The following is a 25511-nucleotide window of genomic DNA, read 5'->3' on the forward strand; positions in this document are numbered from 1 at the left end:
ACAAAATCAATACGACAATCTCGCTATGAACTCACTGTGAATACATGCATTTATTTAACTTAATATCGGTCCATCTCTTTTCCCGCCCTCGCCAACCGCCCTTAGAAACCTCTCCTACCGATCCTCCACCGTCATCCACTGCAGCCTCCGAACGGCCTGTGAGGAATGCTCTTGCAGCCGACCATAAAAGCTTGGAAATTGCCCCATTCGGCCCGTCATCCCAGAAAAGCGTAGGGTACATAATTTGCTAGTGTCTTTTGTTTCTTGCACTTGCAATCTATTGCCTTCTGGGCCTTTGCCCAAAACTCGACTATCCTTATCGCTACCCTCGGTCCCTGATTCAATCCTGGGGTGTATCTCGCTAAAACTAGCATCAGATACCCCATAGCTATGCCAGGAGCTTTAGAACAGACCCGGAGCCTGAATACGTACGCCGACCATTGCGCCAGTCCTCCCCTTGCGCAGGATTAGGAATGCCTTCGCCGTGAGTTTGTCCTGCGATATGACGGGCTTAGGAATATACTTACGCGATGCGCACAGAGTCCGGGACAGGGGCCCAATGCGTGAAACTCCCTCTTCCAGCATAGCAGACGAATATAGATTGTTCGGCGGTGGAAAGCAGTATGTTGCTCTCATCTTGTTGATATAGCGCAAAAATTGCTAATAAATTTCGGATATCAGGCGAGACCCTAACGCCGTGAGAGTGGTTCCAGGTCAGACATTTGCCTTAAAGCCTTGGAACACAATATCACGAGGGGCGAAAGGTAGCGGAACGGTAAGCGCAAATAGAAAGGAAAAAAGATTCTACACCAGTCACTCGCGCTCGGACCATCCTGCAGACGCCCCTGAGAGGTCGTCAAAGCGTCGTCGAGTTGAAGGTCCGGCAGAGGCACAGGCAGCAATCAACATATCTGATGACGAGACACCAGCTCATTCATCTACAAGGGGTTCTCCTGTTACTACTCGCTCACACGCTAAATCACCCACGCCGAGTTTCTCAAGCAATACAAGACAGCCTCGTGAATACAACAGTGGCTTAACATCAGAATATCGGACGATTGACAAGGGGGCGAGGGTCCCCAGGCCGAGCCCTAAGAAGAAAGCCAGTTCTGCCGACCCTTTTTCGTCAGAGGATCCCGACATTATCTTTACTCGTGACGCTGCCAAGGTGCGGCGAAAAGAATCTGCCTTGCTGCAAGGGGACCCTGATAACGTCCCATGGAAAGCGCCGGCGCACGCCTCGAATTTAAGTGTTGAAATAGTGAATAAGCCTTCAGTATCAGACGGCGCTTTTAAGACTCCCCCGCCACGTCATGAGAAGCCCCGTGCGTTATCATCAAGGGATAGCCCTGATGAGCTGCAAGGCGATGTGACAGTTGGCCCTGTGCCAACATCTTTGAGCAAGCCTAGAAGAGAGTCGCGGGACGAACCCTTGTCCTCTGACATTCGTCCAACTCTCTTTACTTCTCAAGTAATGTCCAGGCTCGGTAAGACCAGAAATAAGAGAGGGAGGGCAAGTAAGGGACTACCACAGCGACAAACATTTAGGCTCGTCTATTACCGAGGAGGTTCCTTCCTACAGGAAGTTCCTAAAGGTGAAAATGACCAGCTCATCATGGACCCTGGTGGCGGCGATTCTGGAAGGGTAATTGTCAAGATACCCGACTCTGGATATTCTCATTCGTTCGCTTTGCGGAAAGTGCTGAAGATTTTTGTGGGCGGAGGGTCGAGCCGGAAGGTTCGGTTTGAGTTGTCCAAGATGGGCATGGATGATAATAAATACGACTTCGAATTATCAACAGCAGAAGAAAAGGAGCAGCTTTGCTCTTGTTTACGCGAACTCAAGATTGAGGTTCAGGAAAAGACAGGGTGAGTTTCAACTACTTTTGTTCTTGTCACATGCCAGATGCTTACTTCAATATGAAAGAGATTACTTGGATAACGCATTCAAGAAGAGCGCACGGGAGAATCAGCGCTACACGAATAACACTAAACGTCCGATTGGTGTGTTAGAATCCCCCAAGGAGGCTCCCAAGCCGCCTCCGGGTTCTACAACTAAGAGAATGAGGCTCTCGGATGCGCTGCAAGTTACAGACGAAGAAGCTGCCGCACCACGGAGTTCAGACACCGCTTCCGGGAGCCGCACCAGCCCCTCGCTTCCGACTACCACCGGCGAGAATACCATTTCCAAACGGGCCCCAAGTCCTACATCTCGCCTTCATCGAGATATAGGTATTGAAATTCCCATGAAGAAGTTTCAATCAAACTCACAAGCGCCCACACGTACTACGAGATCGAGATTGATGTCGCGGCAAACACCTACTACTTTGGTCTGGTAAGTTCCCATCGTCTCCATTTGAAACTCTGTTAGTAAACGGCCCCTAGTGACGATGATGACAATGAAAACGAAGAGGAATACACACCACAGCCTAATCTGGGGGGGGAACAGAAATGGGACAGGTATATTCCCAGGCGTCTCCGTTGCAAAAACATACTAACAACGTAGACCTCTGGTGTATCCCCGTTTTGGGAAAAAAAAAGCCGAAGTGAACGCTCTGGATTTGCGGAGGCTTGCACCCCACGAATTCCTCAACGACAACATTATAGGCTTCTATATACGCTTTCTAGAAGATCATCTTCAGCGATGCCGCCCTGAAGCAGCACAGCGAGTCTACTTCTTCAATTCATACTTCTTTGCAACTCTCACCAAGTCTCCTAAAGGGCTTAAGATCAACTACGAAGGCGTGGCAAAGTGGACTCGCAACGTCGATATCTTCAGCTATGACTATATCGTCGTACCAATCAATGAGAACGCCCATTGGTATATGGCTATTATCTGCAACTTGCCGTACCTGGAGGGTATCGGTGAAGAAGAGAAGCCGTTGCCATCTGAGTCGCGGGCTGAAGTCGAGGAAGTGCCAGAGACACCGGAACCTCATCTTGAGGATGGGTCATCTACAACACTACAGTCTATCAAAGAGGAAACAGCTAGGCAGTCGTTAGCTTCTATGAGCCTTATCGACACGCAAGTTCCACAAGAAGAGGCGTCTAAGCCAGGCGAAAATGAATGGTCAGAACGCGATGTTTATCCAGATGCAGCCCGTGCGAAGTTGGCTGCCCCTTCAAGCCAACCGCAGCCCGAAACTCAGAAAGACTCGGAAGCAAGTGGGACGCCTAAGAAGTCGCGCAAGCCCAAGAAAAACCGGTCATATGGAGTGAAATACAGTACTTGCCAACCAATTATCATCACATTCGATTCACTTGACCTCCCTCGTTCGGGAACCATCAGTATCCTCCGCGAATACCTCTTCGCCGAAGCAAAGTCGAAGCGGGGCATCGAGATTGACAAATCTTTGGTCAAAGGCATGACCGCAAAGGAGATCCCACATCAGCCGAACTTTTCTGATTGCGGTCTTTACCTCCTAGCCTACGCTGAAAAGTTCGTTCAAGACCCGGATTCATTCGTTCGGAAACTTCTGCGGAAAGAGATGCGCAAACAAGAAGACTGGCCACCGCTGAAGTCTGGTCTTCTACGAACTCGATTGCGTGGATTCATGGAGCTGCTGTATACTGAGCAAGAGCACCTTACAAAGGCGAAGGCGGACGAATCCGCGCTGGTAGTAGATCAGCAACCTGTTTCCTACCTTCTTGGTGATACTGCCGCAAACAACAAGGACAATGTTGAAGGCGAGAACTATCCACAAGGTAAAGTACAAGTCGAACGCTCGCCACCAGCTGAAGCGAGCTCGAAGACAACCCCAGAGCGTCAACCCTTCGCTCAATCCGCCAGTCCGAAGCCTGAGATTGGCCATGATGTCGACCCTGTAAATGTTGATACGCAAGAGTCAGTATTGTGCATTTCCCAGATCCCTGATGCACAGCTCAAATCGCAGAAGCTGGAGGCTTATAATCAGCCTTCCAAACATGTGGTTGTCGAAGTACCAGACAGCCAAGATCGGACTCAAGCCAACGGTCCAACAGCTGCCGCGCTATCAACCGAAACCCCTTCTTCAAAGCCACATCCTCGGCGCGAACACTCCAGCGCCGTTTACGTTGATGACAGCGACGACGTAGAGGACGCTCCCCAGCAAGGAGGCGTACAAGTTGAAGAGACACCGCCCGGATTGCCGAGTATCAAATAAGTGTTCTGAAGGGATGTGTTGACTTATAGCGGTTATATTCATGTTCTTCTTTCTCCAACCCCCTAACTGCATTATTATCTTGCTTAGAAGTAAAGATATGTTTTCAGGCGTTTCGGATGGTGGTCATTTTTCTGGGGCATGAGATACCAAGCATGGCATCGCGTCGCATTGCATTGCTTTATCTTATTGCAGTCTGAGTTCCTAGAACGACTGTTTGCATGTTTTACTTCTTTTCTTATGCGAACTTACAACGCATTCTATACAGGCTCTATCAACACCTGCATAATCTCCGTAAACCCATCGCACAATATCTAGTTAAACATATATCACCATTCACTTTCATCAGCAGAAACCCACCACGCCATCTTATCCCTCTTGAAGGCTTCAAAGTCCCATTCTGCATCCTCTAACATAGTCCGTCCAGCAATCCACACATACGTCTCCGTTTCAACCTCCTCCTCTTCATCTGCAAAATCTGCCCCCGCAGCCTCCAACACATCCTTGATGTGCTTATCTCTAGCTGCATCTGCGTCCACATGCGCCCGGTTCTCATCCCCATTCCGAACCCCGTCTTGATTGTTCAAGTCCTTTGATAATGCCTCCCGCAGTATCCGCACAGAAACTTTTTCCCGCCTATACTCTGCGCCCTCGAAGATATCGAGTCTGTGGATATCGCCGTCCGTAAGGCCTGAGACGACAGTGCCGAGAACGCTTGCGCGCGACCGTGTTTCAGGCCCTGAAGGTAGCGCTGCTTTACCTGTTGCAGACTCAGACCCATCCGTAGCAGCATCCTGCGTCGATTCTGACTCTCTGATGATTCCCGGATAATCAGCTCCCCTGACTCGATGTCTCCTATAGCCGTGCAGTACTGCGGGACGAAACTGGAGAAGGTCTTTTTGCCATTGTTGTGGCGTCGGAGAGCCGTGGATTACACGGTGAAGGATTTGGGGGGCCATAAGGGTTCCTGACTTGCTGCTTAGTACTGATTCAATATTTACTCAGGATTTGATGATGAAGTGAGTCGCGCTGGTGGGGTTATATATCTGCAACGCTACGGTAGAAAAGGCAGGGGAACAAAGAAACCGTACCGTAGAAGAAGAGAACGTGGTCGCCCATCTTGAAGATCGTTAATTGCTGTCCTCTAGCAACGGGGATATCAAAGCGAATCGGCGAGAGGATGATTTAAGACTGGGACTTAGCTGTTGGAGTCTTGCAGTATACCTAAGTAGCGCGGGGTCAGCTTAGGTGGAGAGCGGAGTGATCTTCAACTTTAAGCTGTCTGAATTGAGCTATGCGGCGGATAGTATAATCAAAAGTAGATCATCCAAAGAGCTATTGTAACTTGAGAATCTCTCATCGTATTAAACAAGAATATAAACCTGCCAGACTTTTAAGAGAAGCAATATACTTCACCGTCTTACGTTTTCACAGTACCAGTTTCCAGTAAGCTTGATCTTATCGATAAGCAGCCGAAACCTCTGGAGCGCAGACGGGGACATGTGGCTTTATCCGCATCCAACCCATCCCATCCCTTCTGGGCACCTCTCCTACAACGGATCTCTCCCACCGACAGGGAGACACAAAGAAAAATAAACGAAGCACTCGACACTAAATCGTGCCCAAGCGGTCTTCGGCTTCTTCACGACAGTCGCGCTCTTTGTTGCGGGTTTCGCCGCCCTCTCGGTACTCTTGTTCCCGACAGATAAGATTAACACGGAAGTGTCGCTGAGGGATGTGAAAGTGTACGTCGCCATTGTCTAAATACTCGCTAGCTATTAAGGAAAGCTAGAAGCTGACCAAGCCGCGCGATAGAATAAAAGGTCGACCCCACTACTACTCCACCAAGAAAGAAGAGTACGCGCAGATGAGATTTGACTTGGATGCTGGTACGTACCGTCATCACTCGATTGAAAGTATGTTGCAGATGACGGCCTAATCAAACGAAAATGCAATAGATCTCTCACCGCTCTTCAATTGGAACACAAAACAAGTCTTCGTCTACGTTTACGCGACGTACTCCTCCTCCAACAAACCCTCCGAGAACTCGTTAACACCGCAGTCCCAAGCCATCATCTGGGATACTATCATTGAAGCCCCCGAATCGCCTTACTCTTTTGCGAATCTGCGCGAGCAGTTCTTCCCGACTAAGAGCGGCAAGTCCGCATCATCGCGCAAGCGCTCTTCGACGAACAAGAGGAACGATAGCAACAAGCAGGATGCTGTTCCCGGAACTCTCCGTCTCCGCAATCAGAAGAGCAAGTACCAGATTAGTGATATTACGGGGAAGATGGCGGAACGGACGAATGTCACGCTGAGCGTGGGGTGGAATGTGCAGCCGTGGGTAGGAGCGTTGTGGTGGGCTCCCGGAACTGGTGCGGTTCCCAGAACAGGTGGCAGCACCGGGGTATCGAGAGCGTTTGATTTGCCGGCGTTGAAGGGAACGAAGCCGAAGACGGAGGGGGCAGAGGCTTCAGTTTAGATACGGTAGGGTCTTAGGGTCTAAATATTCATGGCTGCTTATCGTCACTGTTGAGATTTTCCTGGTTCGATAAGATGGACGGCTCGTATTGTTGACAGTCTGCTATCCAACATGCAGGAAAGGTAATAAAAAGGGCTGCCGCCAAAATATCGATGTCCTATTATACCCCGAAAACAACCTGTGAACACTGTCGATGGGTGTAAATACACGAAGCTAGCAGCTAAGAGCACACTCAGATCCAGAAAAAGGTCCCAACCAATGAAGCATATTCAAGAAATGGTCCCGTAATTATGCCGCCCCCCTCGCTGGATCCGATCGGAGTAGACACCTGGCGCTAGATCGGCCATGACGGCCTCGCGATTTTTATAGTACACATATTCCAGGTAAAAGGCGTGGATGTGGCCGGGGAGATAGCTGCACAGGAGCTGTTAACCTGAGATCCTATTGAAGGGGAAAGGACAGCGAACCCTAGTATCGTGAGCATGATATTGATAAGAAAGTCGACGCTGCAGCCTGAAATTAGGAAGACGCCTAGAGGTGGTACTATTGGGCCTCGTCAGTATACTCATCGGAAGACCAATTGCCTTGAAGAATGGACGATACACACTGAAAATGGTAAGAATGATCAGGCATAGCATAGAAGCTGAACCAGCCATGTTGACTGTTGAATTATGATTGCGCAGCTTGTTCCGCGCGTTCGTTGGTATCCGAGTATGTTCCGAGAAAGCTTAGGAAGAAAATTATAAAGAGAAGGATGAAGATGTAGATGGAAATGTAGTCATCATGGTCGGAGTTAATGCGTTTCATCTTACGAGGCTAACGGGAGAGAAACGACGTCACCAGACCAGGGGTAAATCAAGGAGTTGCTGTTATAAAGGCCTAAGGATATAGTCACACAGATATTCAATGGATGATATTCCCTTGCATTGCAAAGACAGCCAGATGTCGGCCGCGGTTTGCTTAGTTGACGTCATTCCGCAGAAGCCGATCGGGGCCATAGGGCTAGGCAGCACGATAACCAGCACAGTAGCCAGCACGGTAGCACGAAGGTACGGGCTAAGGCTGAGATGGCAGGAGTAAGAATCCTCTGCTTTGGTATATGGGATATACGCCGGGAAACACTCTGTATAACACTCTAGCGCAAAATAGAGTCGATCATACGGCATCAATTGCTGCTCTTGTCGTCACTTGCTCGTTCTTGTTGCCGAGCTTCGATATCTGAAGGAACGCGTCCACGCCGTATCCCTCTAAGCTGTGCAGCTCCAGACTACCTGCCCAGTACTCTGCATAGACTCTGCTCATTGGCAGCCCTATCCCCAGCCTAAGATCTGGAGGCCGCGAAGTCAGCGTGTCTAGAGAGCTCTCTCGAAATGTCTCTTTGTCTGCATGTTTTATGTCGCTAGACACTGAGAGCTCCTGTAGTGTAGCTGCCATTGCCGGGACCTGTCCTAAATTTTCCAGTCGTACTTTGCTGTGGGGACCCTTCGTAAAAGACCACAAGTATGGCAGAATCTCTCGGGGTATGCCTCCCCCTTGGTCCGAAACGCGCATAATCACATGTTGAGGTGCTTCACAAATCAGCACCTCGATGGGGGGTGGTGTTTGGTTGAGACCTTGATATCTCTCGCTCACAGCCTGGATCGAATTACGCAGGAGTTCGCCAATGATATACTCCAGGTGACTGAGCATGTACGGAAAAGTGGCGTCCAAATGCCCCTGCACAGATATCTCTGGGATCTTATCTGACCCAGAACTCTGCCGAATAATGTCTTGTACCAGCTTGCCGCATCGCTCTACGACTTCTTTGGCGTTGCACTTTAGGAATACCTCGCCGACAAAATCTGCATTTAGGTCTGTCCGATCTTGTGATCCAGGGAAGTGCCACGGCGAATTAAAGGTTTCCGTCAATGCCAGGTGCTGTTCCGCAATAACTCGACGAGAAATCCTCTGTCATGGATTAGACGTGTACTCTCCAATGGATAGAATCTCCTTACCGCCCTGAGCAACGTATTCATGAATTGGTCCATTGCTTCTGCCGGCAAAAGCCCACGGCATTCAAGAACTCCCATGGCCAGCCTTGGTATCACAACCAAGTGCTCTTTGAGCGTCTTCCGCAGGATGTCACAGAATCGATCATTATCGTCGAGCGTTCGTATCTCGGGCACAGTACGGAATCTCTCAAAAGCTTTATAGTAGAGTTCATATACCAGGGAGAAGTGAGGGTTAGCAACCACAGCGTAAGGCAGCTTTTGTATGTCCCGGAGACGGTGTGCTAGTCTGCAAATATAACTGTTAGCAGAAGCTAAGACGCGGGATGAACGACTGACCTCGTTGGAAGCTCTGTGCGCACATAGTTGGCCGAGCTTAAAAGTCTTGACTCGGTCAACGTCCGCCCAAAGAAAGTCAGTTGTCGTAAACTGATCGGTCGAATCTGGCGTTCAACGTATCTACAGCCATTAGCAACAATGTCATCCGATAGAGCAAGAAACATACTCGTCCAGAGCTGATACAGGTCTCCACGGCGGAGGATTATGCACAAAGCTCTCCGAATGCAGAACTCGTACTGAGAGATGACCTCGTTGAGTCCGCAGGTTGCGCCGACATCGGTTTGGCCAACTCCGCAGCATCTCGTCCGGATTGTATCAAGGGCACTTCATGGATTGAAGGGGGGTGTTCCGGGATGACAAGAGTCTCGGGAAGCCGGATGAGAAACTAGGCTCGTATGATGAGTCTCGCACATCTCCCTGGTGGTTGCTGAGGAGTTGTTTGCTGCTCGCATGATGGCTGAACGCAAGAGGAGTCATGGCAGTTCACTGGGCGGTGAGACCTCCCGGTCTGACATGTGACCGTCCGACCGTTCTGTATCAGCCAATCTCTCTGCATATCCCACCACTACTGGATGGTGGTATCTCGAGAGCTTCAGTATTATGTTTTAAGGACAGTAAACTGGCCTCAGCAAATGTTGAAGCGATACTGGTACTATGAAATCCAGATAAGGACCCTAAGTAGCCCTAATTGATGGTATGGTTCACAAATTGGCATTGTATAGTTATGCCCACGGTTGGTGTTCATAATTGCGGGTGGACCATGGGCCAAAATATTATGATATCACTGTGCGTGCCCTGGATTCTCGTTCTAACGAAGAGATCAAAGCAGGAAAGGGGAGGCCCACTCAGGTACTTTGTTAGGCTGGGAAAAGGAAGAGCAATAAAGGATAGAGCAATATCAAGTAGGAGGTCTGTTCTTACAGTTTCCTTTGCCGGGCTGGCGCTCTTAATAATCTCTTTGTCCCGCAGGCCGTATATGCGCTATCATTGGTCTGAGTAGGCAACTCCCTTGACCTGGAACGTCAGAACCAGATATTCTTTGCATCTCCGCTCTCTCCCTCCGATCTTTTCATTGCCCCGACCGGTGGGATAGAACAATCTTTCTTTTGTCTTAGATCTTGTCCTCTATACCCCATTCTCGAGCAGCGAACTTCCTGTAGTTCGAGTGCTCGAGCGCACTTTTCTGCCCTCATGGCCAACGTGAGTCCTCGACTATTTTCTTGCTGCGGCAATACCGAAGTTTAAAACTGTGTGTTGGGAGAGCCTTTGCTGACAGGATGCCTAAATACGTCTAGGTCGCAGATAGTGAAATGCTGGTTGATGAATACGAACAGTACCAGAATGACAGGACCGATGATGTCGTTGTCTCGCAGTCCGGCTCTGAGGAGCTAGACGCAGAACCCTCCGCGGATGACTGTAAGGGCCTTCCCACCACACCTTTCTCGTCGCGGCGAATGCACATCTATCCTGCCAGAATTTATGGCTGCTCCGACAAGTCCCCGCAACAGTCATATGCTGGCGACCTATAAATGCGCTCAAATAATTTACAAGGATTGTTCTAAAATATGATTGTTTGGCAGTCCCGGCTATGATGGCTCGCGTTCTCCCGAAAGACCCGGATCTTGAAACTGCGGATGAAACTTGGCATACCTGGTCTATCAGCAACTGGCGGAAGCTAAGCAAGAAGGAGCATGGACCGATCTTTCAGTGCGGAGGTTCACCATGGTGAGTTTATGTAGGCATTGCCGCTCGAGTGGCTTGCTTACTCATTGCAGGCGGATACTTTTCTTTCCGTACGGGAACCACGTCGAACACGCTTCCTTCTACCTAGAGCATGCGTGGGAAGACGAGGTGCCGGAGAATTGGTACGCATGTGTGCAGTTCGCCCTGGTTCTCTGGAACCCGAACGATCCAACCATTCAGATCAGCCATAGTGAGTCTACAAATATTTATTGCAGAACTGTTTCACTAAATATATTATAGCCGCCACTCATAGATTCAACCAGGACGAGGGCGACTGGGGTTTCACACGGTTCGCTGAATTGCGCAGACTCTTTCATATGCAATGGGAGGGACGTGGTGTCCCTCTCGTGCAGAATGATGAGGCCAATATTACCGCATACGTGCGGGTTGTCAAGGACCCGACGGGTGTTCTATGGCACAGTTTCCAAAAGTAAGGAATCGGCTGGTTTCGGTACTGGTTGTGCTGACAGTTATAGCTATGACTCGAAGAAAGAAACCGGTATGGTCGGATTGAAAAACCAGGGAGCGACATGCTACCTTAATTCACTCTTGCAGTCGCTATACTTCACGAATGCCTTCCGTAAGGCCGTCTACCAGATACCAACGGAAGAAGAACAGTCAAAAGAGAACAGCGCGTGGACTCTACAGAGACTCTTCAACAATCTTCAGACGAGCGACTTGCCGGTGTCGACAACAGAGCTCACTGCATCGTTCGGTTGGGAATCAAGGCAAATTTTCGAACAGCAAGATGTCCAAGAGCTATCACGAAAACTGATGGAGAGACTTGAGGAGAAAATGAAAGGAACTCCAGCGGAAAAGGCCCTTCCCGAATTATTCGTAGGGAAATCAAAAACATACATTTCATGTGTCAATGTTGACTATGAGTCTTCACGGGTGGAAGATTTCTGGGATATCCAGCTCAACGTGAGGAACAACAAGACTCTTGATGACAGTTTCCGCGACTATATTCAGGTGGAAAGACTTGAAGGAGACAACAAATATGATGCAGGGGCGCCGTACGGCTTGCAGGATGCCGACAAGGGCGAAATATTCGAGAGCTTCCCGCCCGTGCTGCACTTACACCTGAAACGTTTTGAATACGACATTCAGCGAGACGCCATGATGAAGATTAATGATCGCCACGCATTCCCAATGGAGTTTGATGCCGCTCCCTATCTGTCCAAGGACGCCGATAGATCCGAATCGTGGGTCTATCAATTACATGGTGTTTTGGTCCACAGCGGTGATCTGAACGCGGGCCACTACTTTGCCTTCTTGAAACCTACGAAAGATGGGTTCTGGTACCGTTTTGATGACGACCGAGTAACCCGAGCGACAGAGAAGGAAGTGCTCGAAGAGAACTATGGTGGTGAGTATGAGTTGCCCAACGGTGCAGTCGGAGTAAGACAACCCTACACCCGAGGACTGTCAACCAAACGGTCGACGAACGCATACATGTTGGTCTATGTCCGCAAATCCAGGGTGGATGATGTTCTTGTTCCCATAACAAAAGACGATGTGCCATCCCACATTGGTATGCACAAGCTCCTGTGTCTTTAGTATTTGCTGTTAATGTGCCTATAGAAAAACGCCTTGTGGAGGAGCGTGCCGAGATCGCCCGTCGGAGAAAGGAGAAAGAGGAGGCGCACTTGTACACGACGGTTGGGGTGCTGTCTGAGGAGACCTTCAGGTGCCATCATGGTTTTGACCTGACTAGCTACGATCCACCGGTTGTGGAGGAGGCACTTCCAAAACAGTACCGGATTTTGAAGACTACGACTGTTGGCGAATTTGCCGAAAAGATCGCGGAAGAGAAAGGGCTCAACCCGCTCCAACTTCGATTCTGGGTCATGGTCAATCGCCAGAATAAGACAATGCGGCCGGATCAGGTCATCCAGGATCCCGAAATGACCATGGATGAGGCGTACAGCAGATATGCCACCAAGGGACACGTGTTCCGAGTATGGCTAGAGGTCGCACAACCATCTCCCGATGGAACCGTTTCATGGCCGGATAGCTCAACCTCGGTGCTTATTTTCTTGAAGAACTTTGACGTACCAACCCAAACCCTGACAGGAGTCGGTGCAACATACGTGCGCAAGAGTCAGAAGGTTGGGGAGCTCGGGTCGACAATACTCGATCTGATGAACTGGCCGGCCGGGACCGAGTTTGTCCTTTATGAGGAGATTAAACACACCATGATCGATCTCATGAAGCCCAAGCAAACGTTTCAGCAGTCAGAGATCCAAGATGGGGACATTATCACATTCCAAAAGGTGGTCAAGGAGTCAGAATTGCCCGAGACGGCGATCTATCCGGATGCGAAATCCTATTACGATTATCTCGTCAACCGAGTCATTATCAAATTTGCTCCCATCAAGGCAAACCCTAACGAAGAGTTTGAGCTCGTGCTTAGCAAGAAGATGACCTATGATCAATTCTCGAAGAAGGTCGCCGAGTATTTAGGGGTGGAACACACCCACTTGCGTTTCTCAACGGTTATTCAGAGTACCGGGAAGCCCAAGGGATTCATCAAGCGGAACCCCAATCAAAATGCCCAAACTCTGCAGAGCATCATGGGCGCTCAGGTTTCTGGCTATGGGATGAGTTTGGTTCGACAGGATGCGCTCTATTACGAGGTGCTGGAGACAAGCTTGAGCGATTTTGAGTCGAAGGTTTGCCTCCGCGTGACATGGCTCTCCGAGGGCATCACTAAAGAGGTAGGACTTCATCAGGGCCTTGACGTGGATGGTAGCTGACTAAAATAGCAAACGGTGGAAGTTCTGGTACCTCGGGATGGAACAATCCAAGATGTCCTAGCCGGTTTGCAGAAGAAAGCAAACCTGGACGACGAGACGATCAGCAAAGCCCGGGTGTTCGAGGTGCACAATTACAAAATCTACAAAGAGTTCACTCCGGATGCAAAATTTGGTGGCTCTAATGACTTTGTGGCTCTGTACGCGGAAAGAGTGCCAGACGAGGAGTTGGAACTGGAAAGCGGCGCGCGGGTAGTCAACGCGTATAACTTTGACAAGGAAACCAACAAGCCTCATGGGGTGCCATTCAAGTTTGTCGTGAAGCCAGTATGTTTCAGAGAACTCTATACTTTGAGATGCGTTTGCTGATCCCAGTAGGGTGAGATTTTCAAAGAAACCAAGGAGCGCCTATCGAAGCGAACCGGCCTGAAAGGGAAACGATTGGAGAAGGTCAAATTTGCTGTCGTTCCTCGGCAGCTTTACTCAACTCCTCGTTATTTGGAAGATGGTAAGTCAGCTGGGTCGTTTGTGGTATCTCTACTGACGCTTTCAGACGATATACTGTCAGATATCATCGGTGAATCCGACGACATGCTGGGTTTGGACCACCCTAGCAAGAAACAGAACTTTTGGAACCGAAGTGAATCCTTCTTCATCAGATGAGCCGGATATGATGTTAAATAATACCCACCCCATGTCGTATGGCTCAAGAGTTTGGTGATGTATGAGTGTCAATATGTTGAGCGCACCAAGGTATTCTTATGTTGTAGACGGCTGCTTTCACTGCTATGATTGTTCTGGGACCGGGGAGGCGCACATTTGCCGCTACTTATACTCCAGCGATAGTACTTACCTACCAATGAAGCTCTTTACAATTTGCAGGGAAACCATATGTTCAATATTCTAGTAGAGGTAAAGTGCGAAACGGCAGTTAGCTTGAGACACGAGGGCCGCGGAGGCGGATGCAAACAAGCCAAACAACACAACAACAGCTGGCCAGAACTTGACCCAACTCCAGTCGCGCTCCAACCAGACCGGGGAGAACAACATCGAGCTTGGCCGTCAATTCCTCAAAATGCGATTCACAGCTCTGCTTATCGGTCTTCTGGCATACCTGGTGTCCTCCGTCACCGCAACAGCCCTCACCTACCGACTTGAGGCGAACGAGAAAGCTTGCTTCTACAAGTTCGTCGAGCAACGGAACACCAAAGTCGCATTTTACTTTGCTGTGAGATACAAAAGCCCATTTTACTAGACTATACAAACACTGACTCTTCGGCTCTGCTAGGTTCAATCAGGTGGCTCCTTCGATGTCGACTATGCTGTTGTCGGACCCGGCGAGAAGCCTGTCCTAGACGGCACCAAAGAACGCCAGGGCGACTTTGTCTTTACGGCCCAGAGTGTCGGCGAGTACCGGTTCTGTTTCAACAACGAGATGTCCACATTTGCCGAAAAGATGGTCGATTTTGAGATTGCGGTTCGTCCTCAACCACAGCCACATCCTCACTTTCCCCTTCACTTGGGGCCCGATCTGGACTAGACTGACTCTATCTGCGTTTTTGTTGCAGCTTGAAAACGAATCCCGCACCGAGCTCCCATCCCGTCAGGGCGCGAACCCTGAACAAGCCTCCGCGATCGAAGAGTCGATTTTCAAGCTTTCCGCGCAACTGTCCACCATCTCCCGTAACCAGAAGTACTTCCGAACACGCGAGAACCGCAACTTCAGTACCGTGCGGTCGACGGAACGCCGAATCTGGAACTTCAGCATCATTGAAAGCCTCATGATGGTTTCCATGGCCGGACTGCAGGTTTTCATTGTTAGGTTCTTCTTCCAAGGGGCCAGGAAGGGTATGTTTTCTCTCCCTTTCTCGTCAACGAAGTATTGGAGGAGGGTGTAGTGACCGGATTGACGGCTAACTGTGTTTCTCCTGCAGGTTACGTGTGATGAGCATGAGTGAGAATGAATATAGTATATGATATGATCTCTAAATTGTGGCGTTGGCCTTGCGTTGCGTCTGCGTGCGTATCTCTGTATCCGTATCTATGAAGCTTCCCTTCTTGCATCTAGAGTCAATCGACGTCTCTGCACTAAGCTATGTCACGGTTCAAATCCGTAGTCTTTCCGAATAACTTCCTGCTCAGAGCTTACGAGTACCAAGGCCGAGTTGCTGCAGTCACTATAATGCGGATTTGGCGTCCCTAGCCGCATCAGGGACTGGGTGGTCCCCACCGCGTACTTGTTGCTCTGGCCCCTTACCCATAGGAGACGTCTATCGATCAAGGGGTTCGCAAAGGCGATTTTTGACATTTCCCGTCCTGTTCCAACCAGCAGTACCACCCGGCTATTCACGTTCCAGAGAAGTCCAAATCTAAGCCCAACGGAGAGGAAGTCCCTCCCAACTCGGTAAACAGACGCACCACACAAATGAGAAGCGGACCACAGCGGTAACATGTCCATAGGCTGCTGAGTGAGAGCAAGCCAGACACCTTTAAGAGGCGGGGTTGGGGCCGGACCCGTCAGCCGAAGTATGTGCATGCACAGCTCCATCAGTGTAAATCACCCTTGCACTGCAACCGCTGCGATCAGGGAACGGGGGGCCGCATGTGAACGTCCCCGTTATGGTCTCCATCTACACCAAGCAATACCACTGCTTTGGAGCTCGAAAACTGGGAAGTTCAACATGGTAACTAGATGCCTCCATTCTCCTCGACCAATCCAGGCGACGAAGCGGCATCCTTGCGAGGCTTGACCTTTTTTTTTTTTTAATTGACATCAGCTCAATAACAGGGAAAAAGAGAGCAAGACCAACGTCTATCCATCCTTTCTTCCGAAGACTAACTGGATTCTCCAGATTAGGGTAAGTAGGAGGCAACCTCACCGTCATATCCCATCTCCAAGCATTCCAGACCTATTGCCAGCCGCGTCAGTTGTCAGTCTATAACCGTACTTATATAGAACCCCCACTATAGATTGCCACTACACTCGCAATGCAATCCGACCTCGTTGATGGCTGACGGCATACTATGGCTATGACGTCCAGATATTACAGCCAAGTTGAGCACGGCGGTTAATTTGTCCCACTCCAAATCCTGTCAAATCAGTTTCACTAAACTCTATACCTGGAAGAAAGGGCCTCCATCTGTTCATGATTCGGTGACCGGATGTCTCATCACCGCGACTTGATAAATGTAAGTGGGATTTTACTAATGGTAGATTTCTGCGGGTGAGACTCTGTATGACTTGAGCACAGCTTGCAGTGACAACTACCTACAATTTATATATCTTCCCCAAATGGGGCCAGGGCGTGGTGATTAGCTCGAAACGGACCTACATATAGTAGTGGGTCTTCTACCTAAACTTCAGATACTTGTATAGAGTTAGTCAAGTGGGCATGATGACAATACCAAAGGGAAAGTAGAGGAGACAGACAGCTCACCGTCATCTTCAGCCCAAGAACCTGTCTTGGTTCAGGGTGATACAATTAGAGGAAACTGCTTTCAGGACCAACATGCTAGAGGATGATTCCTGAAGGCGGATGTGCGTGGAAAAGCGTGCTCGATGAGCTGGATACTCCACCACAGCCCTGCTGGTGAATTTTACCTGAAAACACCTACTCTAGCATTAAGTCACCGACCTGACATCACGGGGAATTGCATGCGTTCTCTGTTCAACTGAAGGCCGAAGCAAAGCAGACTGGATAGATTTGCGCCCCCAGTTGAGAACTCCCTGACTCTGGTGGTGTTCTATTGAAGATTGCGGGCGATATGATGGCTGATGACGCAAGGTCGTCAGACGCACAAGAGGGAGGAGGCAGGCCAGGGCCCTCCACAGGCCGGGACAGAATAGAATGAGTTGAGCCCACAAGACTACCAGAGCGTTGAAGTAAGCTAGATACTAACTCTAGTAGCCTAGACGGATCTGTCTGCTATACCAGGTTCCATTTGCTTGACTAGACCCCTGCTCTCCACATACGCCGAGTGCAGAAGCGGGTCACAGGAAGGTATTATAGTAACTTGCATCCGAGCAGGGGTAGAGAGCTGAGAGAGTATGTGAGAGGATGTGAGAGGATGTATTTTTAAACTAGAGAAGCCTGCATTGGCGTTCATATACCTGTCAGTCAGTACGGATAGCGAGCTGCACCCAACACTAGCAGGTTGCAAGCATGGTGAAAGGCTCCAACCGAGCTTTACTCCACTCCATCGTACTATATCGTAGCATATCAACTGAATACAGACTGGCAGAGAACACAAAGAGGCTGGTATCGACGTTGTCAGCATGGTCAAGGACCACTAGAAGCGCTACTGCTGGACCAGAGCTCGGTAGACACGTAGGCCGCACTAATACTGAACTTCTGTGACGCAGTCGATCTAAGATCAGCAAAGTGACATCAAACTACGGGCTGTTTTGTAAGTACTTGGGCGCTAATAGTGGACGGGGGCCGGGCTGGGCTCTAATGACGAACTTCCTCCACTGGTCTGGACCTAGAGAACGGCGATCCTTATCTTCCTTCACGCTTGACAAATACAAAGAGCAGGGATTGACTCGTATAGACCCCAGTTGGGCATTTGAGGGGGCCACTACAGTTATGCAGCCATGCATTCAGCAGTTTCTCGATGTGCTTTGACAGCGGCAGCGAAGCTGGCATGAGGATATGCTGTCCAGAAAGAGACTACGTCAGTTTAAGACCGCTATGATGGGATATACGTTGCTGTGAACCGTAAGGATTCTAGCTGCAGACTCATATACTGTACAAGCAGTGAAATCGAGACCAAAGAGAGAAAAGAAAAGATAAGGATAAAGCCAACCTCAGCTACATACTCTTCTAAACCCACTGCTCGATGGCAGTGGAGTTCGCGCATGACAACGGAGCTGGTAGGAGAGGTGACGATTTAGGTGCAAGTAGGGCGAATATTATCAACGACCTAGGTTCCTGCTATCCCCGATAGAAACCCCCCAAAAAATTCCAAAAATTGCCAAAAAGGCAAAAAAGCTTACCCCCTGCTTTCCCCAAGTGACGGGTTGGCCCTTTGACGTCTTTGTACTCCGTATGACGGACCGGCTCTGCAGTAAGGCTCATACTCAGGGTCCAGTCCCATGACTTCATGGGGTTAAGCACTGCGATGTACTGTGTACCAAGACGACGGAGACCTCCACCAGGCCTATGACATACGTCCCATACACTCTGTAGCCTCTTGCCACACTCTTCCCCAGCATTGAGTTTGTCGCTCATCTCGATCTCCTTCATCCGCCATCATAATAGCAGGAGCATTATCATCATCATCAATCATCATCGCCATATCATCACCATCATTATCAATCGCTGGTGCCGTAATTTGATGCTCTGTTGTACTCAAAGAGTACTCCGTACTCTGTCACTCTAGACTCCACTCTATACTCCGTAGTCACCGTAGTTCTAGGTTGACGTCATCGCCATAACGTCGCCCTAAGAGAATCATGTACTTTGCCTCAGGCACGGGGCCCGTCAGATTCAATAGCGCGATAGCGCGAGTCCACAACGGGTACAAGGCGCAGACGCTGTTCTCGCAGACTTTGCACAGATTCCCAGATACCCAGATAGCCGACACTCCACAGTTGGCTGGGATGTATAGCAATCCTCGTCTTCGCAGATCTGTTCAGATCTGATCAGACCTGGACCGGATTAGATCAGTGGCATTGCAGTGGCAACGCAATGGCAATGGCAATGGTCATGGCCGAGTCCCCGTCAGTCCCAACCCTGAACATCGCCATCTCGAAAACCCGCTGTTTCTGCTCCCCACAGTGCTATTGCTTGGCAAACCCGCGGGAACTGGATAATGGGATGGACTGTATTATTGTCTGCTCATACATATCGTGTACGGAGCCGGAGACTAGTTCCGAACGATGTATTTGCTGGTAAGTATCGCCCGTACCGCATATGGTTTGTCGGTCTGTACCGTCCGTGTCTTCTCTGGGCACTTGAACACTCGGATCTCGAGCTGTAGAGTGAGGTCATCTGCATCTGGACTCCGCCGATGAAGGCAGAGTGGAGGAACTGCGGAAGCGTAACGCCTTAGGGCTCAGGAACTGTGATGTCATTGCTGCTCTTCTCAGCCAATGACTGGGTCTGCACGATGATCACCATGTGGCCGACCCTCTGCGTCTGCAAAGGTAGAGGGTACTTCGACCGGACGATACGTAGTGATACAGTGATTTGTCACAAGTAATATGACATCCCTGTGCTGCGGCTCGCTCGACGCCTTTTAAGCCCATCGAATTCGGACCTGCAATCCGAACTGCACCTATAATTTCTGATCCAAACTAACGCGAACGTGACTGACTGCCCGACGATTGACTGCCCGACCAACTGGTGATACAACATTCTACCTCTTATAAGGTACGCGGTGAGAGCTAGGGTTCCCTGGTCCCTCATACTGCTTCCCGCTTCCCCTTACCCTGCCAGAACGGCCGGTGTTGGCGATGGCCTGTATCAGGCTACCCAATGTTGACTGTCGGCCTCGACGTTCGTCTCACCTTGGTTCACCCTTCGGCGATGTCTCCCTAGCGGCCGACTCGACGCTTCTGATCCATACCAGCATGATGTGTCCATGCCAGCATGACTGACTCGTCACAGACATCCTGTCCAGCCATCCCCAAGATACACTGTCCAAATGCCCTCCGCCAGCGCCCATACAGCGTCCGTGTCCCATAATCAAGACTCTGGTCCGCCTCCCGGCGCCATGAATGCCAATGTCAGCGCCAGCAACCGCAACGTTATCTACCCCGGTCAATCTGGCGGCAGCGGCGGTCACAGCCGCCGCTCGTCCACCACCGTCGAAGACTATTCGCGCATCATGCTCGAGTACACCCAACGCCGCATGGCCGGGTTTGCAGATCGCCCCGGTGACAGCGGCAGAAGGTCAGCCACTAGCCGCAGCAGCAGGAGCAGTAACACCAGTGGCCAGAGCGGCACTTCGATGAGCGGCTTCCTAGCAGGACAAGCAACGGGCCCGGGCCCTGGATCTGGCTCTGGCTCTGCACTGACTGGCCGCACCCATTCTCCGGCTGATTCTAAGATCCGCCATGTTGACTTTGGCGCGGGGGTCTCGGATGGCGAATAGGAATTGTCGCAGGTGTAGTGCAGCGCATTACGTTCGACAGTTTTGATAATCTAGCACAGGCCCGGAGTCTTGGTTTCATAATTGAGCGAGTATGAAAGCAGGTCTTTCAGAGAACGTCATCGCGATCAGCTCGACCTGATATCGGCAGATGTGGTTGCGACTCAATCGGTCCTTAGATTTTGAGCGTTAAATTCTAGCGATAGCGACTGCGGGTATGACAACAATAGCGATACTGCGACAACAGCAATAGCGACGGTTTCACGCCTACCTTGCATACTTCCCTGCTCTTTCTTTCTACAGCCTCCTACCCGTCCCTTCTTCCCCAGCTGGGGCTCTTGTTTTGAGTGCGTTTCTGCTTTACAGCTACATTGACAGCGACATCCTTTCTTTTCTACATCCTTATTGATCGTCCGCCTGCTTCAGTTGACAGTTATAAACGAGGCAGGTCCAAAATATCCTACCGTATTGATCTACCTGATGTGTGCGATACCTGTACGACGTAATGACCCTTCGTTTTACGCCGATGTATCCTAAGGTCTCAGGAGACGGTATGGCAGCTTGCTGCCAATGCTAGCAGTTGCTAGCAATTGCAATGGGATGCGTTTGAATTTTGATCATTGATTCTCGTGGTTCTTTGATTTTCTTGTTTCCTTCCGAGTCTGTCAGGACTGGCATATCATAGTATATAATAGCATATATGGCAGCATTACTTACATAACCAGTAATCCTTGCGGGTATGCTACCCAAATGAATTATGCTCTGCTATGCTATGCTGTGCTCTGCTCTGCTATGCTGTGCTCTGCTCTGCTATGCTATGCTCTGCTCAAGACAAAGCATGAATGGCCTCATCATCATTCCTTCCTTATGCAGGCAGGGCGCGAAAGGCTTATCTCCTAACCGATCCCTTGCTTGTCGTCATGGCTTGCGCTTGGCTGGTAGGCCTCCAGGGTCAGGCTGTACAAATTGATCCCCTACCCCTAGCGTATTAACACTATACAGTACCTGCAGGTAAACAGATCCCCATCCAAGGCACGAACCATGACCTCAACAAAGAACACGTACATCGTCTGATCAATTTGAGACTATCTCATCAATGCACGTAAAACCGAGACATCAAAGACATAGTCGAATGAAATTTGCTCGATCCTGCCTCGATCAACAGACATCGAGGAAGGGTGTATATCCCTTCATTCCAATCCACGGCCGGGGCACCGGTCAACGATCTCCAGCCTCAATGTGAAGTAATGCATTGATTGAGCGGTTCAGAACCTGACTCTGACTCGACTAACCTCCCTGTTCTGGACTGGACCGACTAATCCCTGATTCCATGGCAATGGCGCACTGCTATTGACATCTGTTTATTGTCCCATATCAACAGGATTGGTCCCAGGCTCTGTCTCTTCCTCTATCCTTTATTCTTGGTTCCATCTCTGCTCTGGATTGGTACCCGTCTGCTCACTATACCCCCAGAACGAAATATTCTCACATATAACTCTTTTCATCTCTCCCTCTTTTCTCTGTATATTGGCAATAACCCATTCTTGCTTCTTTCATCCAACACACATTGGCCAAATGCAACTCCAATTCAGCACCCTTCCTGGCCTTCTCGCCGTCTTTGTCGCCTTTCCTCTAACCTCGACCTTCGCCAACCCTGTCGAGATCAACAGTTCTCCTATCCCGTCAGCCTTCCCCCAAAGCCCCAGCGCCGGTGCCAGCGCCAGCGTTAACGCTGGCGCTAACGCCAACGGCCCCTCCATCCAGGAACCAGAACGACCGATTCCATCTCTTAAACCTGAGCAAGCAACGGCCTCGCAGTCATTAGTCCACTCGATCGCAACCCTCATTGCTTCCTCCGCCGCCTCCTCCCTCGACCCGACTACATGCCCACCAACCCACAATTCACGCCAGTGCTGCACATCCGTGGACAGTCTTGCGGACGACGTGGTCGGTGAGGACGCGATCGGCGGTCTGATACCGTGGTTCCAGGGCGTGAAGATCAGTAGTATAGTAGGCTTTCAGTGTATGTGCCCCCATCCTCCCATATCTTCATCCTTCTATTCTCCCAAACTTCTAGATGGAACGAAAGCTAATGTCGACTCTGGGAACAGGTAGAGCTATGGGCGAAGATGAGGAGAACATCGATTGTTTGAGCAGAGTGATGTGTTGTTCTCCCAGTGGGAATGTTGATGGACAAAAGGTGCAGTTTTTCTTTCAAACTGAGAGAACTACTCGACGGTACTCAGAGGCGACCGTACTAACTTAAATGGACAGCCCGGTACGCAGTCCCTTTTCAAGAGCGGATGTATCCCCTACGACAAGGCTATCCAGGACAAGAAGGAGGCGATTGAAAAGAGCAAGGCCGAGGCAAGTTATCTGGCTGCGCAGTCTAGTTCCGTTCCAACGCCCACGCCTTCGAAATAGATTCTACTCCTCCGGGGTGTCAGTGGGAGTATTTCGAAATAGGTGGAGTACCTAAATGCTTGATGATTACTTTTATTCGGCTTAAGGCTGCGTGATTCGGCTGGACTAGGCTGTTCGGATCTGGTCTGGTCTCGCTAGCCTTTTTTTTTTTTTTCAGAAGCTGGGTGGATATATTTGTATCATTGTCAGCCTAATCTTGTTTGTGGCTTGTTTACTGTCCAGTTGAAAGCTTATCAATATCATGACTATCGTACACTACAGTAGACCCATAGCTACCGCCAGCCCCGTCCGGACGGCGGCGGCGGAGGAGGTTGTTGATGCCAGCCTCTTCCGCCAGGAGGAAAACCATATGACCCCGGCGGCCCTGGCGGGGGCGGAATCTGACCTGGTGGCATCTGCATGTGTGGCATCTGCGGAAATGGTGGCGGAAAGTTGGGCATTTGGGGTGGAGGAGGCGGCGGCCACGCGCCTTGATAGTTTGGCGGTGGTGGAGGAGGAAATGCGTTCTGCGGCGGTACGTGATGGATTTGTGGCGCTTGAGGATGAGGTTGTGGAGCGAATGATCGTTGACTGTAGGAGTCGTGTTGCTGCTGCGAGTACGCGTGGTTCTGAGCAGGAGCAGGAGCTGCAGGAACTGGTGAGTATGACCGGCTCGGCCGTTGCGAGCGAGAACGGTCCCGCGAGTAGCGTCCTCGTCGAGGTGACCGTGACCGGCTTCGGGGACTTCTGCTTCGATATCGGCTATCGTCGCTGACGCTGCTGTATCTTCTGCGCCTTGAGGGACTGCGGCTGCGGCTGCGGCTGCGGCTCTCGTTCCTGTTTTTTGCGTTTCGCTTCTTCATTTGCTGGCAGAAGGACCGAGACCAGCCGTAGTATGTCTCGCCTTCAAGGATGTCACCGGTAATTTCGTCGCGAATTACTGTCTGACCGAGCTCGTCAATGTCCACAATTTCGCCGTCCTTTTGTTGGGGGCAGCCCGGGTTATAGATCCGATCTACATCTGCGAGGAACGCCTTCAGTGCTGTTACGAGCTTCTCATCTGCGGGACCAGCCAAGAACTGCAGCGGCTTGATCATGTCCGGCCGGAGAGGGACAGTTGAGTTTGGGATGATATGGGGGATGAGATTCCCGGCAGGAAGGTCGTAGTACGGGGTCGACGGATCACCATGGGTGGACGGCATTACATACGGTGCGTCTCGATGCTTGCGATTCGGCTCTGTACTTTCTGTGCCGGGTGTAGCCGACGATGTAATCGGTCCAGACACAGCAGAATTGGCGACGACCTCTCGGAGCTTTCCCACGTAGTCGGCTCCAAAGTATCCATGCTCCTGCCATATACCCAATAACTCACCTAGCCGCCTGTGATGTTTCGGGTTCTTCTCGCGATCGTAGCACGCGGCATAACTCAACAATTCCACCATATGCGGCTGCAACGATCCACTCAGTGTCGAGAACGCCGCGCTCGACGAATTATGATATTTCGTGTGATGGAACAGGTCGTTGAGCAGGTACAGCATGTGCAGTCTTTTCCTCTTGACCGACGGGGTTTGCGCTTGGGCCACTTGTTTGTCTTGCGTCTCCTTCTGTTTCCCGTCTGTAGCGGAACTGTTGTCCAGAGATCCCGATAATGCAACAAAATACTTCGCCAACAAAGTCATCCGATTCGACGACGCGACCACATAGTTCAGGAGCCATGACTTGCATCTCTATTCGTGTCGAGCAGCAGATTTAGTACTTATTTCGCGGGATCGGCGGGCAGGGCACGCAGAGCAGAGCAGATCAAACCTGGATGTTTGCGGGTGAGCAGTGCGACAGTGCTCGGTCGAGAGTAGTATGCAGAGTGGTGATCTCGTCACGGGAGACGGACGTTGGATCAGGCCGGAGGAGGCCCGCGGCCAGCGATGCTTTCGCGATGGCGACTTGGTGGGATGCCATGCCGTGGTAGTGCTGGCTTGGTACAACGCCGAAGTCCTAGACGAGGAGGCGCAAGTAATGGCCAATTGAGGTTAATATACGTCACGTGAAACTATTATACAGCCTGAAGTATTGCTGACTCAGCTTGTTATGCGCTGCAGTTCATCTTCCACTACTCCCAACAGCACGAATCAAACTTTGGAGATGAATCGATCCTGGACTGTCCCTCCATGAGAGGTCCAGAAATCCAGATACGAGCAATTGCCCTGGGTTGAGATACTTCCTTGGGTAGAGACTCATCGTCTACAGCCATACGGTCCACATCAGCCTGATGCAGGGGTGCACATAAGACTCAAGGCTGTTTTGAGTCCAGCACACTTCATCTTTGTAGGATTGGGCTGGCTGGTATCCTTGGCTCTCGTCTCTTTACTCACACTCAGTCAGTGAACTATTAATCCTATGAGAAGAGGGTCGGACTGCCGTCTATCCTGTTCGTGCCCTCGTAACCGGCCTTTAAAGCCGCTTTCAATTACGGCTGATGAATGCAATCTTGGATAGAAAGAAATTATAATTAGTTGATATTGAGAGATGAATTGTTTTAAGCCCTGCTCAGACAGTTACCGGTCTGGTC

At 50.4% G+C, this 25511-nt stretch overlaps 9 protein-coding genes across 9 annotated transcripts, besides 3 other annotated features; 6 read left to right on the forward strand and 3 right to left on the reverse strand.

Annotated features, from left to right (window-relative positions):
* Positions 1–5776: part of a sequence feature (contig 1.141 1061..203328(1)) that runs on past the window's edge.
* Positions 474–4142, forward strand: ANIA_08192 (SUMO protease ULP2; the record flags this gene model as incomplete). Its single annotated transcript, XM_676369.1, has 7 exons — positions 474–484; positions 541–621; positions 682–1645; positions 1803–1869; positions 2014–2335; positions 2386–2460; positions 2507–4142. The coding sequence occupies 7 exons, from the start codon at positions 474–476 to the stop codon at positions 4140–4142; spliced, it is 3156 nt and encodes a 1051-aa protein (XP_681461.1).
* Positions 4164–5098, reverse strand: ANIA_08193 (gamma-glutamylcyclotransferase family protein; the record flags this gene model as incomplete). The annotated part of the gene is made up of 2 exons (XM_050611227.1): positions 4164–4399; positions 4480–5098. 2 exons carry the CDS (start codon positions 5096–5098, stop codon positions 4344–4346), a joined length of 675 nt encoding a protein of 224 aa, XP_050467275.1. The 3' UTR covers positions 4164–4343.
* ANIA_09460 (signal peptidase complex subunit SPC3) lies at positions 5739–6621 on the forward strand (the record flags this gene model as incomplete). The annotated part of the gene is made up of 3 exons (XM_863749.2): positions 5739–5884; positions 5955–6028; positions 6098–6621. Coding segments are annotated over 3 exons (744 nt in total), but the record flags the coding sequence as incomplete, so codon positions are not given.
* Positions 5777–11009: a sequence feature (contig 1.190 3978..9210(1)).
* Positions 6686–9248, reverse strand: ANIA_09461 (protein kinase pkpB; the record flags this gene model as incomplete). Its single annotated transcript, XM_863750.2, has 6 exons — positions 6686–7035; positions 7089–7164; positions 7229–8568; positions 8616–8898; positions 8949–9068; positions 9115–9248. The coding sequence occupies 4 exons, from the start codon at positions 9246–9248 to the stop codon at positions 7777–7779; spliced, it is 1329 nt and encodes a 442-aa protein (XP_868843.1). The 3' UTR covers positions 6686–7035; positions 7089–7164; positions 7229–7776.
* Positions 11010–25511: part of a sequence feature (contig 1.142 171..43730(1)) that runs on past the window's edge.
* On the forward strand, positions 14492–15392 carry ANIA_08194 (emp24/gp25L/p24 family protein; the record flags this gene model as incomplete). The annotated part of the gene is made up of 4 exons (XM_676371.2): positions 14492–14675; positions 14736–14924; positions 15016–15295; positions 15382–15392. The coding sequence occupies exons 1-4, from the start codon at positions 14523–14525 to the stop codon at positions 15390–15392; spliced, it is 633 nt and encodes a 210-aa protein (XP_681463.1). The 5' UTR covers positions 14492–14522.
* Positions 16129–16462, forward strand: ANIA_11596 (uncharacterized protein; the record flags this gene model as incomplete). The annotated part of the gene is made up of 3 exons (XM_050611228.1): positions 16129–16131; positions 16225–16305; positions 16418–16462. 3 exons carry the CDS (start codon positions 16129–16131, stop codon positions 16460–16462), a joined length of 129 nt encoding a protein of 42 aa, XP_050467276.1.
* On the forward strand, positions 20096–20545 carry ANIA_08195 (uncharacterized protein; the record flags this gene model as incomplete). Its single annotated transcript, XM_676372.1, has 1 exon — positions 20096–20545. The coding sequence occupies one exon, from the start codon at positions 20096–20098 to the stop codon at positions 20543–20545; it is 450 nt and encodes a 149-aa protein (XP_681464.1).
* ANIA_08196 (uncharacterized protein) lies at positions 22118–22966 on the forward strand (the record flags this gene model as incomplete). The annotated part of the gene is made up of 3 exons (XM_676373.1): positions 22118–22565; positions 22620–22653; positions 22789–22966. The coding sequence occupies 3 exons, from the start codon at positions 22118–22120 to the stop codon at positions 22964–22966; spliced, it is 660 nt and encodes a 219-aa protein (XP_681465.1).
* On the reverse strand, positions 23239–24901 carry ANIA_08197 (RNA polymerase II-binding domain-containing protein; the record flags this gene model as incomplete). Its single annotated transcript, XM_676374.1, has 2 exons — positions 23239–24672; positions 24752–24901. The coding sequence occupies 2 exons, from the start codon at positions 24899–24901 to the stop codon at positions 23239–23241; spliced, it is 1584 nt and encodes a 527-aa protein (XP_681466.1).

Source organism: Aspergillus nidulans, chromosome II, assembly GCF_000011425.1.
Source record: "Aspergillus nidulans FGSC A4 chromosome II".
In the NCBI taxonomy this organism is placed as follows: Eukaryota; Fungi; Ascomycota; class Eurotiomycetes; order Eurotiales; family Aspergillaceae; genus Aspergillus; species Aspergillus nidulans.